A 15006-nucleotide genomic window follows, 5' to 3' on the forward strand; every position below is an offset into this window, starting at 1 on the left:
TCAAAAATTTTGACCCAAAAAGATTATGTTCCTGTAGCTATAATAGATAAATCCCAATCCTTGATCAGAATTGAAAAAACAGCACTCTTATTTTTATCTTTAATTCCCTTAATATTCCACGAATAACCACTAATTTTGATAGTAGAACTCATGAGAGTGCGGTCTTAGATTAATTAGAAAATTAGTGTATATTAGTATTTTCTTGTTTTTTGCCAAGAGTAGCATAATTTAAGGCATTAATCTTTGTAGTTATTGTTTTTAGAAAATTTGATTACAAAATCAATTGCATTAGAGTGTTGCTAAACATCATTATCATGTCAAAAAACCCCCCAAAAAAAATCAAGAAAAACCCTGAAAAGTATGTTTTTGGTTCTTTGAAATTTTTAGTGATTGTCAACCAAGATTCGGATCATCCACCAGCTTTCATATCACCGATCCAAAATCTAGATTGTTGAAACTGGGCAATAAGGGACTATAGTGATAAATGATCTTCATTTCCACACGCTTTAGCTGTAAAACAAAGGGTTTGTCAAGGTACTAATAAAATTTTCTCTTGTAAGAGGGTATAAAGTTTTGTAAAGACCCTTTCTATACCTAGAAAGTATATAGAAACGAATACCAGGCACCCTTTTTAATGTACTTTTGGGATCGCCTATCCCAAATCTGGATTGCTGACCCCAAAATCGTTAGATTTTAATCGTTGATCTTAGCTTACTAGTGTTTCAAATCGTTAGTTATCCATATCACTTCTAAATTTAGATCGTTTAGAATCCGGACCACTTCTCTTTTCATCTTCTCACCTTTTTTATCATCTAATTCCAAATCCAGATCGTAGTCTCCCCAATCCTAAATTTTGATTGTCCGTGATCTATATTGTTGCCAATATTCAGATCACCAATCTAATTCTCGGATTGGCTACCAAATTTTAGATTGTTCAAGATCCAATCGTCCCACTTTTCAGATAGTCATGTTTTTTGGATCGTTTGATTTTTAGGTTTCTACTAGTCTAGGTTTGTTTTAATATTTAGATCATCCATGATTATTTCAATATTTAGATCATCAATGATCTAGATCCTCAGTGTTCGAAATCTAAATTGTTGAGTTGAAAGTCTCAAATTTGGATCGCTTATTTTTTTAGAAAGAAAAATAAAATAAAATATAAAAAGTCATATTTGGATTGTTCATATGTATCGTGTTTATATGCATCTTACATATTTTCATTCATTTACCTATCAAGCTTACTCTTTCACTATAGAAAACACCTTGAAAAAATATTTTTAAAAAATTAAAATTTAAAAAAAAACTATTAAAAAACTTCAAAAATACGTAAAATACTCATAAAAAGAAAGTGATTCTGGTGTTGGATCAAGTGCTTATGTATTTGCAATCAGGTAGAATTATTGTTCAATCCTATTCTAACCCAACCTTCACATCATCTCACACATCAACTTCAGGGAGTGGTACTAGACCACGAGTTGAGTTAAGCTACCTAATTGACCATGAGTTGAGTTGACCTCCCTAATTGACCACAAGTAGAGTTGACCTCCCTAATTACACCACACTCAAGCTTAGAAGTAGACCAAGAGTTCTTCACAATGGAATAGACTAGATCTGTATTGTGGGATATAGATCCTAAAGAGCTTCCATTAACCTAACCTTTGAGTCGAGAGTGATATTAGTCCACAAGTTGAGTTGACCTCTCTAATTGACCACGAGTAGAGTTGTTTTGGCCTCCGACTAGCAACCTCAAAATTTGACCCAAAAATGGACCTTAAAGCATAAATCGCCCAAAATAGTGTGAAAAAGATCACGCACCACATTTGGGCTACTTTTTGAGTGTTTAACGACATAATCACAAAAAAATCAAAGAGACAAAGTTGTAGTACTCCAAAAATACTACAACGTTTTTCCAAATTCCTTTTGGAACGCATTAAAAAACGGGCTACGAAGCAGGGAAAACCTTTTCGGATTACACACGGCCTCAGTGACTTCCAAAATCATGGGTAAGTACAATGGAATGACCGATCCTATTAATTTCATGTAAATGTTTGAACAAAGATATGAAGCCTTTGCAAATCCAAACTGTCCCACCAAGGTACATGCGTTGAACCTTTGCTTAGTGGGAAAGGCTAGTCGATGGTTCATCACATTGATGCCTGATCAAAGTAAACTTTAAAACCTTGAAAACGGCCTTTAGAGAATTCTATTCGATTGAGCGTTTATTCGATTGAGCGAAAACAAAACAAAATTTATCCTTTGGATAAAACTCTTGGACTCGCGATGTGAGACATGGGAGAAACTAAATGATGCTCAATTGAAGAGATGTTTCACAATGGGCATAAAGAAAAACAGCTTACACAACTTGATCATTGTATCTAATCTAGAAACATTTGATCAATGTTGTAAAGAAGCAATTCGTTTAGATGACAACATGGTGGAGGATAATCACAATATGAGATGTTTCTCATCTAAACCAAGTGAAGCAAAGGCTAAGGAGAAGTTGATCTTGGAATTGTCATTCACTGAATTCTACACAACCTTGCTTTAAATCCTTAAACCAAACTATCAGAGAGAGGATGAGCCCCATCAAAACCAAACATCCTTAATGCCTCTCAAAGTGATGGGCGAAATGCCTTGTGTTCATTGCCATCACTACGTCCATCACAATCCCCAATGTGCGTATCCTAGGCCTATCTTTATGTACTACATACATTGCAAAACCTTTGGTCAATGACACACCCTAATGTCCCTATTTGCCTATAATTACCTCAAAACCTCAACTTCCCATGCCCCCAAAAAACACAATTCAAAGGGTTGAAACTACTTAAGAAACAGTTCATCCATGGTTCCATTGGAAGATTCTATCATGGTATGGTTAGATTTCCCTGTGTGGGAAGTAAGGTTAAGCACAAGCATCCTCGAGCAAGTCATAACATCATGAAAATAGACACTTGGGTATCGTTAGGCCAACCTAAAATCATCCCTAATGAAAACGGTATTACGATAGGTGCCAATGGACAAAACATTGATGTTTCAAGTTGCTTCAGGCATTCTACTCCAACCATCGATGGAAATGTGGAATTTAGATCCTATGTCACTCTAGATTCCCTCTAATATGATGTCATTCTTGGCGAAGTTGCTCTGAGGATGAATTGGACCTTAGTTGAAAAAGCATGTAGCATGCTTAAGGCTAAAAATTTATGCAATATTATGCTATGGGTAAAAGCTATGGCAACAACTATGTATATCCAAATCGAACGCGGCAAGAGGAGCACTTCCTAATAATATAACCCTTGAAGAGGCTTTCACGGATATAGAGAATGATGTTCTCATCTAAGATATTCTTGATGTTAAAAGGAAGAAGCTAGACAACAAATCCAATGTGTGTCTTGAAATTGAGAAGGGTTGTGCCAAATTAGCTGAATTTGTGTCAAGAGATTAGCAAGTTGGGATGCAACATGATTTTGGGAGGAAGGGGGATTTCCTAAACCAAACCATAACGTGACCATGCACATTGAATTCAGTTCTTATTTGGAGGAGGAAGTTGCTTCCCACGCTTATGGTGCTCGAGAACTGGGATAATTACCCTTGCCTTTGCTCATTGCCTTTCTTACTGATCTTTAGTGCCTTGGTGCTTAAAGTGCTTTATAAAGTGGAGGCAAATGGGAGAGCGACACGTTGCCAGCTGACAGGGACGGGTCATCCGATACATGCGGCGATACGTTCTCTCAGACCAGGAGCCCTATGCCTAATCAGACAACGCCATGTCAGAAATCGAGGTTCCAACTCCCAAGCGAAAGGAATAGTTTATAGTCACCAACAGGTGGCGCCACGTGCGGAGCCAACAGGGCGATCTACACGAGGCCACTGGCCATCGCCTTGAATTTCGCAGAAGAACGAAAGCTCTAGGGCTGCTGCTTCATCCCCTGTTGCCTGTTGCCCCGGTAGGGTTTTTTTCCTTCAGCACCTTTCTTTAGGGTTTCTACAGTATCGTCTGCTGAGAACAAGGGTTTTCTGCCTGCTTAGGTTTTTTCCTTCAACCTCCACCAGCTTTGGCGATGGCTTCCCCTGCCTGCATCTCGGCGTCTGCACAGCCCGCCAGCCTCAAATCGACCCCTGCCTGCCCCCAGTTCAGTGGCCTCCGTCGCCGTGGCCTCGATCAGTGCGTGCGCGTCCCCTCTTCCTTTGCAGATCTGCAACGTTTCGTGAGCGCCCGCTCCTCCAGAGGCGTCGTCACCATGGCCGGCACTGGCAAGGTATGTTCGATCCCGGCCATCTTAATCTTACCATCGCTGGATAATAATATATTCTGTGTGTTTGCTCGAGGCATTCTAATGCATGTGCGGTCGAATTGATGCTTCCTTATGCACGTAGGGTCTAAATCGATGCAGAAACCTTATCCTTTACTCATCCTCCTGAAAATCATTCACGGCTAGCACAGTTTCAACTTCAATCAACAACCCCCCTCCCTCTCTTCTCCTTCCTTTCCAGCATTGGGGAATTGGATGGGTAAGATTATCTGTCCATTCCCAAAAGTCGCCCAGGACAGGCGAGTGTTCTTCAGGTTGCTTGTGCTGTGATGTTTGTGGGTGCTTCCTAGCCAAAGGTTAAGCATCCTTTTCTACGTGGCTCCCACTGAGATCTTATAATCTGTACGGTATGGTGAAATTCGAGTTGTGTGAGTGCGCCATTTTTTCTAGTGGATCTTACGAAGAGTAGTATGCCCTCACTTGGAACCTGTGTTACGTGCAATAACTTTATTTGGCCGTTACAGACAAGTTATTTAATTGATTTTCTTTTTTCACTCATTGTAGGCCCCTATTGACATCTGAAATATTAAGCTTAATTCAACCAACCCAACTTTCAAAGGCACTAACAAATTTGTTGTTGTTGTTGTTGCTGGTTTTGCAGTTTTTTGTTGGCGGCAATTGGAAGTGTGTATGTTTTTTTCTATTCCTATAGTTCTATCTGTAAAGTCAACATTGCTGAGCAATTTTTCCAATGGACACACTTAGTTAAAGGTTCCTATTATAGCAATTAATTGGTATTTGCCTAATGAGAGTTCTTTCAAGTTTAGTGAGAGGTTAGTTGCTAGCATCACTGAGATGTGCTCAAATTGAATTGAGGGCCAGAGTGCAGCTAAGGACGTGCCAGGTATGATAGGGAAGAAACATCATCAGAGTGCCCATTGCATCGCTAGTGAACAAAGGCTGTTTCTCTAGCATTTATAACAAAATGAGTTCTGTGCATTGAGGGTAGGCAGACAAGCGACATCACGCCAACTTTGGGTCTTAGTTGCGTATCTCTATTTGATGCATACCTCTACCTCCCGTGGTGTGCCTTCTACACCTCAAGTCTCGCAAGACACTCTCGACTGACCAATGGCAATCCTCATGAGATGGGACTGCATAAGTAGCCTGGTTTCACAATGAAAGCTGCGGCTCTCAGTAAATGATTTCTAGAAGCTTTGTAGGAAGCTCTGAGGGGGACAACCATGTCTGGCTTGTGTGAAGCTGAGCCAAGTGCATACCAATAATGATGCGGTTGATCTCGTGCTGAGAGGGATAAGTGCATCTAGATTGAACTCAAACAGGGGGAGACGATCCAAGTAGTGATAGGGGAGTACCATGTAGGGTGTCTTTTTTGTGCAAGATCCAATGTGTACACATGGTGAATGTAGGTGATGGTGTGGAAAAGAGCATCAATGACCAGCGGGCATTAGCAAGTACAATCTCATGTGGCATTGATGACTTGCTTTTGATCATGGGTGAGAACATCATCAGCAATAATCTCTCTGTTCTCTTCTAGTCTACCTCTTCCAAGGAGAGAGAGAGAGAGAGAGAGAGAGAGAGAGAGAGAGAGAGAGAGAATCTACTAAGATTCAATGGGCCTATGAGACCAAAGTGATACACTAATGTCCATGGCATATCTCATCATGGAATAGAAAATAAAATAGAACAGAACGAAACTATCTCATTGGAATGATACAAAAATGTCCATGGAAATCTCATCATGGGATACAAGGAACATGAAATGTGAAACATGAGAGGAGCATCAGCCATCCAATAGATGGTATATCACTCTCCAATATATCAAGCATGGGACTAATGAGTATGGCCAAGAGGTCTCCCTCAGCTATGTCACGTGGAAAGGTAGCTCGATGGTGGTGGAGCATGTCCTGGATTTGGAGCTGATGAGTGGATCTTGGTTGTCGTCTGAGGGGCCATGGGTGCTGGGCATGTTGAAGTGCTCATGCCTAGTTTGAGGTAACTCCTCTCAGTCGAGGTGGGTCCGGAAGAGCTTGAGGTGAGTCCACGAGATCCAATGTATGGGTGTCCTTCTTGGGTCCGGAAGAAGCTGGTGATGGATGGTTGGCGAGGGAGGGGGCAGGGTGGTTGGGGCCTAAGCTCTCTCAAGAATGTGTTCTCGTGTTTGCCGAGCTCGAGTAAGAAGAGCCCTAGGTAGGGGAGGTCCGGGAAGTCAATGATATGGAAAGTGGGCCAAACTCATCATGATACAGATAGTGAAATCTCCTCGGATCTCATAGTATACTGGGCAGCGGCGACATATGTAATGCTCCTCTGTCTCAGCCTTTGTGGCATAATTGGTAGATCCTTTCCTCCCTTGTGTCTTTGTATGTGTCACGTGCATCCCGCACTTGGATGCCATGTAGACATATCTGTACAGAAGGTGTAGGACCTGGGGTGGAAAACTGGTCCCATGTGAGCCTAGTCCGGGACGAGTCAGCCAGGATTCCCGATTTTTGATGAGACTAAACCACCTTAGCTTGACTAGGAGGGCAAGGAGTTGAAACCAGTTTTAAATATTCCAATGAGCAATGTCCATGTTTGCTCATTACATGCAAGGCTTAGAATCCTTGATAAGCTATTCAAGTTGCATGTGAATAATGCTTGGAATATGGAGCCTACAAAAATATGGGAAGAATGGTTCTATTAGGTTTGGGACAAGGAGCCACCACTGCCGCTCTACCGCCTCGCCGTCGTCGTGCCGCTACGCAATGCTTGATCGCTACTCTCTCTCTCTCTCTCTCTCTCTCTCACACACACACACACACACACACACACACACACACACGTGCGCGCGCGCTGGAGAAGGAGATGGAGAAGATGAAGCAAGAGCACTCCTTGTATTCAACACTCAGAGAATGAGAGGTTTTAGGTTACATTTGACTTTTATATGTGACCTGGCCATTCACACATGGGTGCACACATGGTCGGTCGATCCTAACCCTCTCCAGTCGTCCAGGGTCAGGTGTGCATTGTCCTACACATGCGTCCAAGGCCAGGTGTGGGGCAGCCCACACAAGCTGCCTAGCAGCCCATAACAAAAGTGCATGCTGCACAGACAGCATAGGTGTGAATGCGCATGGTTTTCCAGCATTTAATGCTATTTGATTCAGTCATGAGGCTTTTTTCAGTCAACTGACTGGAGTAAAACCAACCGACCAGCATAAGAGAAGGGTATAAATACCCATTGCATAAATCAGTCCCACTCATCTCATATTTCATCAAGGTGCTGAAGCTAACTCAAGGGCCAGGACAGCCAAGGAGAAGCTAACACAAGGTGAAGGATTGAAGGTCAAGGGTAGAGGATTCTCCTCAGCCAAGAAGGTTCAGGTTCAGTCTTTTATTTTTCAGTTTTGCATCATTCTAATAAAAGCAAATTCACCATTTGTGGTGGGGGCCCTACAGAGGGTATTCAGGACCCAATACTGTGTCCTTTTCTCCCTCCCTCCCTCCCTCCCTCCCTCCCTCCCTCCCTCTCTCTCTCTCTCTCTCTCTCTCTCTCTCTCTCTCTCTCTCTGTGCTCGCCGTCCTTCCTCTTGCTCGCCGCCGCCCTGTTCGTGTCCGCCGCCTTCCCTCCAGCCTGTTGTTCCCCCTGCTCGCCGCCGCTGCCCTGTTCGCTTCCGCCGCCTGCTGTTCGCCCTGCTTGCCGCCCCCTCTCTGTTCGAACTTGCTGTCACTCCCTCCCGCCTGCTGCCCTGTTCGCTGTTCGCCGCACAGTTTTGCTGGCAATATGCTGGCCAGCCTATCTATCCGTTAGGCTGTGCGCTGCCCTTTCCCCACCCACCCTTGCGCAGGCCCCCAAGGCAGCAACATAACTCTCTCTCTCTCGCTTCTTCCATGGCTTCCCCCTTGCGCAACCCGATGAAGGCGACCTTTATGGTCACAAACAAGAGGATAACAAATGTGGAAAAGGAGATGAAGGAATGGAAGGCAGAGATGGAGGGATGGTGGAAGGAGAAAGCCAACTTTCTCCAAATGGTATTCAATGAGGGTAAGCGGTGGAAAGAGGAGAAGGAGGACCTCATAGCAGAAGTCAAAGACCTTCACGGGGAAGTCAATACGCTCAAAGGCGTAATTTCAGCTCTTCAGAGGGAGCTTGCAGAGGCTAAGGCAAATGGTGGACTTGAAGAAGGTGAAATTCAGCCATCCATGATAGAAGAGCTCAAGGTTATCAAGGAACAAGTACGGGCAATTAAGGAAGAAGAGAAGCAACACAAAGCAAAGACTTCCTGGATGAAGCGGAGAAGTAGATAGAGGTCGCCAAGAAGGGTAAAGGTAAGGAGATAACAACCCCTACACCTACAATCATTAACATGACTTTGGAAGAGGAACAACGAAGACGTACACGTGCTTTGCATGTGAGGATTACCGGCCTTAAAGACGGGGATGAAGTTGAAGAGGAGGTGAAAGAGCTTATGTTATTGAGGGGGATTGACAGTCCGGCACACGCAAAAGCCTGAAGAGTGGGCAAAAAAAGCGGAAGCAACGGGGAAACATCAAAGGAAAGAGCTCTCATACTTTGCTTCCCCTCTATTGAGGCAAAGAAGGAGTTCTTGAAGAGACGACCCACTTTAAAGAATACAGGCATTTTTCTTGGTGATGATCTTACTCTTTCACAGCTTGCACATATGAAGTCATGCCAGAGATTAGGGCGGCAAGAGAAAAGGGAAAGATAGCATTTTATAGAGAAGGGAGGGTGGTCATCGTGGAGCGACGCTCTACATGACGGTGCGAGACCTATGGGACCAAATTAAAGCTGGCAGCCTGGAACTGCAATGGATCCCTCAGACTTGATGTAGGTGCCTTTGAGGACAGCTTTAGAGATAGAGATATAGTCTTCTACTCGGAGACTCACCAGGCCCCTGGTCAGATGATGCCATAGGTGACAGGATACAGATGGGAGACAGCTTGCAGAGTAGGGACGAGATCGGTACACAGTAGTAGAGGATTAGGGGGGGTGGCAGTTCTTTTCAGGGAGGAGCTGCAACCGCTTCTACACATCGTTCGGAGAGATGATCAGGCCAGATATATGTGGGTGAGACTGAGGACCGACACAGGCAGATTCCTGTATATTGCCATATGCTATTTTGCTCCTAGTACATCGACATATGCAGCACCTAGAGGGCAGTCTCCTTTCTCTGTGCTAGATGATGACATATGGGAGTTCTCTAGGGATGGAGACATCATCCTGTTAGGGGACTTTAATGCCCAAACGGGCAACCGCCAGACAGCCTTTTATGATACCTCGGAGGAGATGCTGAGAGAGCTGGACACTCTGGATATGGGATTAGACAGACGCTCACAGGATGTGGAGTGCACAGAGTATGGGAGATATTTGGTAGATATGGGGACTGCACATGGGTTGGCCATACTTAATGGCTTGCAGAGGTTTCCGTCAGCAGCTGGATTTACTTGCTTTCCACATAGACATGGTGCTAGCACAGTGGATTATGTTATGGCTATGCCGAGCTTTGTTTCATGCATATTGAGGACTTCACAGTTGGATCTCGGCCCATTGGGGTAGTAGTGGATCATGCATTGTTGACATTGACTATCTCTTTTCAGTTTACCACAGCTCAGAGGACACGAGGGGCAGATCACACTCGATATACTTTTACCTCAGAGACTGATGCTGTCTACAGAGATGGGATTTATAGACGTCTGTACACAGAGGAGCCAGGGAGACCTTTGGAGGAGTTGACCCATATACTGACAGAGACTTTACAGGATGTAGCGAGAGAGGCATATCCACATACTCAGCCTGGACAGAGACAGCGTTCTGGATGTGTGTCCAGGCAGCTGGTATGATGAGGAGTGCAGAGAGACCAGAGCTCGACTGCAACGGGAGGTTGCTACTCACCGACAGTCACGTATTGCCTTCCGATGCCTTGTGCGAAGGAAGAAGTGGGCCTTCCTTGCTCAGCTAGAGCAGGAATTATACCAGCTGTTCTTGAGCCAGAATTCGAGGGAGGCTTGGCGTCTGTTTCATGAGTCCTCCCCTGCTTTGGCCATCACTTCTACAGAGGTCTGGGGTAGTTATGCAACATCTCTATATACAGTTCCAGGACAGACACCTTTTTCTGACCCGCCAGCACCATGCCCACAGACATGTACTTTCTTTACCGCAGAGATGGTAAGGAAGGCCATTGATAGGATGAAGACTGGGAGAGCATATGATCATGATGGATTGGTCGCTGAGCACTTTATTCATGCGAGAGAGATGCTGGCAGAGCTTCTAGCAGTGATGTTCAATCGTGCTATGTGCGAAGGCTTACCCGAGACTTGGAGTAGGTCCACCATCGTGCCTATCTTCAAGTCAGGGGACCCTATGGAGCCAGGAAATTATCGCACTATTATGATTGGTCACACACTAGCACGATTGTATGCATCCATTCTTGAGCAGCAGTTGAGTAGATGGGCAGAGAGAGGGCATTCGAGCAGAGGGACAGGCAGGGTTCAGGAGAGGTTTCTCTACTCTTGACCACATCTTGACTCTGCGGGCCATTATTGAGGAGGGCAGGTCGCATGGGCGACGGATTTATTGTAGCTTTGTGGACTTCCGCAAAGCATTTGATACAGTGCCCAGAGCCAGATTGATGAGGCGATTACAGGAGATGGGGGTACCCACAGAGCTCATATATTATGGCTTTATATAGATCAGTTGTTGCAGGACAGGTACGCACCCCAGAGGGGGTCTCTACTTTGGTTCACTCCACTATAGGAGTGAAGCAAGGTTGCCCGTTATCTCCATTGTTTGGTATGTATGTGGATGAGGCTTCTGACTACATTGAGAGATTGGGGGACAAGGAGCCCAGCTAGCAGGTACATGGATCCCACTATTGTTATATGCTGATGATATTGTGTTGATCTCTGACTCCCCTGAGGGTATGCAGCGTCATCTGGATGCTTTACATGAGTTTGCACATGATAGTGGATTGTCTGTCAACCTTGGCAAAACCAAGGTTATGGTGTTTAACACCACGCCACAGTGGGTTAGGCGATTAGCTTCCACATTTACATATGGGCAGGAGATCGTGGAGTATACAGATGCATATACGCATCTTGGGGTAGTATTCAGTGGCCAGTGTTTTTGATGAGGAGAGCAGCAGAGACTAGATTGACTAGAGCACATGCAGCCCGGGGTGGTTTGGAGAGGATGTGTTCGCAAGTTCAGTTTCAGGAACCTCGAACGAAACTTTGGCTTTTTGACACTCTAGTGACATCAGCTATGCTTTATGGAGTGTAGATATGGGGACCTTCAATGGGCCATCACAGCGCAGGCGGGTGGAGAGGTATGGAGAGGCCTTTGGTATCTATGATTGCTAGGATTATTAGAGCCAAGGCCGTGGTACCTCATGAGATTATTCGAGCAGAGCTGGCGGTTGCCCCTCTGGTGATTGAGGCTCTTACGAGATCAGTCTCCTACATACATGGCTTGTGGGATCTCCCCCGAGACAGATATGTACGCCTCGCCCTGGAGTCCTCCCGACAGTTAGCTTTACAGGGAGACACGGCTTGTTGGTATTGACAGATGACATCTTGGTTCCAGGCACATGGTTTTAGCATGGACAGATTGCCTCCCTTCCAGTATTCTCTGGAGGCACCCTCTCTCACTCTCACACGGACAGAGATTACCAGACTCATCCGTCAGGATTTAGTTCAGCTGGACATTAGGAGGACATGGATACAGCTGACTGAGGAGCTGGGCACGAAGATGGCTTTCTACAGAGAGCATTTTCTTCAGCTCACAGCAGATGGTTTTGTGATGAGACCCAGTTACATGGATGTACACTTGTCTCATGCAGTACGATGTGCTATTGGTGAGATTCGCACATCCTCACACTAGCTTGAGATTGAGATTGGCCGATATTGAGGTATACCAGCTGAGGCTAGGATATGCCGAGTATGCCATGGGGAGCCAGAGACAGAGCTGCATTATATATGCCATTGTACTGCATACTATGAGATACGTGGTCGTTTCCACTGTTTATTTAGAGAGGGTTTTGGACCACTTTCCAGAGTCATGGGGTACCAGGACCAGAGGTTTTTGGGATTGTTCTTGCTTGAGCTGCGGAGACATAGAGATAGCTTGCTTAGGCGCACAGAGAGCCAGACTCAGAGGCACATTACAGACTTCTTTAGTCCAGCCATCACTGCGCCAGATGGACCACAGCAGCAGCAGGACATGGATACCGCCCACACCAGAGGTACACTGATTGATCGTGCGATTGAGCTTGGGTGGTCCAGACAGCCACGACTACGGAGGAGGGCATCCCAGCATAGACGGAGGTTGCAGCGGCGGATTCGGATTATTCTTGCGAGGCATGCGGGACACCCAGTTAGGGTGCTGACCACAGAGGATATTGAGGAGATCCGCCAGCGTCCGATGCGGCACATTATGAGATGGAGGCACCTCCATAGTGTACCACATGATATTGTATCCCCTCATTATATTCCACTCACCTCCATAGCGTACCCCCCCTCACTATATTCACACCCTATAAGGGTTTCTGTTTACCTTCCAGTTCTAGTTTCATTTTCTAGGTGCCTGTAGTATCATCTTTATTTTTCATTTTCTGGGTTTTTTAATCCAGACATTGTATCAGATCCACCATGATGTAACTTTTGGTCTCATAGGTCATTATGGCCTTTTGAAGACGTTAATATAACATTTCATTTCATTTCTCTCTCTATTTTTCTCCATATCTACATTTAGTTTTGTGCGTTAATTTCGTCGCGACAAGTGGGCTGATTTTTTGCGCATTGAAGTTGCCAATCTCCCCTGAAGCTTCCGCATGTCACAGTGATATTAGAGCCTACTTCGAGTGTAAAGATTCAGTAAGAAACCATAAAAATTATCTCGCTTGTGGTTGGTTTTCAGACTCCGGTGGACCACCCCTTTCGGAGTGACTCCTATCCCTTGAAGGATGGTTGGTTTTCAGCCTCCGGAAGCCTCTCGTACACATAATGGATGATCAGATTGCGCTCCGAAAAGGAGGTGCATTTTCCTGCTATGGCGAGCTTCGACGACAAGAGAGACCAAGAACCTTGGGACCAAAGCGCACCAGGCGGCCTAGCTAGGGCATTAGGCATGAGTGTTAAAGAGATGTTTCAACAAATGATGCGAGCAATCGTAGACCAGAGTACCAAGTTGAAAGAGAGAAGGTGCAGCTACTGGCTCTGGAAGAGCGCACCTGTTCTCCAGCTCCGCGTTTTCCGTCTCCTCCTCCCTCTCCTTCCGTTTCCCAGATTCCAAATCCTCTACATAGGGACCCTCTCGAAGGGTCACGATCGCAGCCAAGTTCGATGCTTGAGTTGTAGATGCGCGCATTGGAGATCCGACAACGTGAAGACGAAGCCATGCGACGCGTGGAACATGAGCGATACCTTGCGGCTTTGGACGCAAGACTGACACCAGTAGCTTCCTCGAATCATTTTTTCGAGAAAATGAATTTCAGTAAGTATAATGGTAAACTCAACCCCACAACTCTTTATTCATGGTTGCATTAATTTGAAGCTTACTTTGGTGCAATCAGAAAGAATGGTACTGACAAGGTGATTTTAGCCAGTTCGTACTTGGAAGGTGAGGCCATTCCTTGGTGGACCCATTATGCTCATGCCCACACCAGATTAGGTATGGCAGCTTATGTTTGGGACGACTTTGTTTGTTGCGACCTTAAGTAGGGGTTTCTACCATCCCATTGCCTTGACCAGAAAGCGGAGGCAGGCAACACTGGTGGTGGCAAGTTGAGTGTTGAGGAGATTGCTCAGTACAAGGAGGAGGGTAGGTGTTTCTTTTGTCATACAAAAGGACACATTTCTCGGGAGTGTCCTAAGAAGACTACTCTTCGAAGACCGCCGCCTCAGTCTCCACGGCTTCAGTGGTGAGCCCAGCTCCCACACAGACCTTGAGTTCTTTAAATCCCAATGCTTCAGTTGGAGCAATCATTAGCCGGGAGCTTGAAGATAAGCAGAACGGCACTCATGACTAGGAGTATGAGTGCAACAAATTGCTTAAGACCTTTGGTTACATAGGTGGCTAGAGAGTCGTCTTGTTTGACAACGGTAGCACGGAGGACGTGGTCACGGAACAAGCCGCTCGGCGTGCTCGTTTCGTCCTGACTTCGGTGGACAAGCAAGTTGAGGGTTTTATCACAGGCATGACAACGAGTGTCAAGTATGAAGCTCTAGGTGCTAAATTAGTGGTTGTCGCGTGATTTTATGGTTGCTCCTCTTGTAGGCATTTAGTGGTTTCACAAGTTTCTTCTTGATGTCAGGTGGGACAAGCACACTTTCCAGATTAGTTGAAATGTGTCAGACGTCCCAGTGACCATTAAGTGTGAGCCAAGAATTTCGAACTTTCCACTCATAAGCCACTTGCAGGCTAAACGAGCAATCAGGAAAGGCGCACATTGTGCGATGATATACATCGAGATTGCCCAGACGGTGGCCAGTGCTTCTGAGAAGTATTTGGCTCTCCATGAAAAGTTTCAGAAGATTTTTCTTTGGGACAATCTACCTTCCCAGCTCCCCCTGTCCAGACCGGAGGACCACAAGATCGATCTCCTCCCAGGCTCGGAACTCCCGAGCAAGTTTCCATATCGTCTTTCCAAGGCAATGGAATCGGAGTTGGACCGCCAACTCCAAGAATTGTTGCAATTTGGCTTCATCCGTCCTAGCGTGTCGCCATTTGTAGCAC

General features: G+C 45.4%; 1 protein-coding gene across 1 annotated transcript in view; it reads left to right on the forward strand.

Annotated features, from left to right (window-relative positions):
- The first annotated feature begins 3896 nt into the window (after positions 1-3896).
- The window catches only part of TIM (triosephosphate isomerase), a 75881-nt gene continuing 64771 nt past the window's right edge, over positions 3897-15006 (forward strand). Inside the window, exons 1-3 of the mRNA XM_086814327.1 lie at positions 3897-3944; positions 4027-4256; positions 4912-4938. Coding sequence (XP_086670453.1) covers positions 4059-4256; positions 4912-4938 — 225 coding nt within the window. The 5' untranslated portion in view covers positions 3897-3944; positions 4027-4058. The remainder of the gene's footprint in view (positions 3945-4026; positions 4257-4911; positions 4939-15006) is intronic.

The sequence above is a fragment of the Cibotium barometz genome, chromosome 20 (assembly GCF_041138505.1).
Source record: "Cibotium barometz isolate CiBa-2024 chromosome 20, ASM4113850v1, whole genome shotgun sequence".
Classification (NCBI taxonomy): Eukaryota; Viridiplantae; Streptophyta; class Polypodiopsida; order Cyatheales; family Cibotiaceae; genus Cibotium; species Cibotium barometz.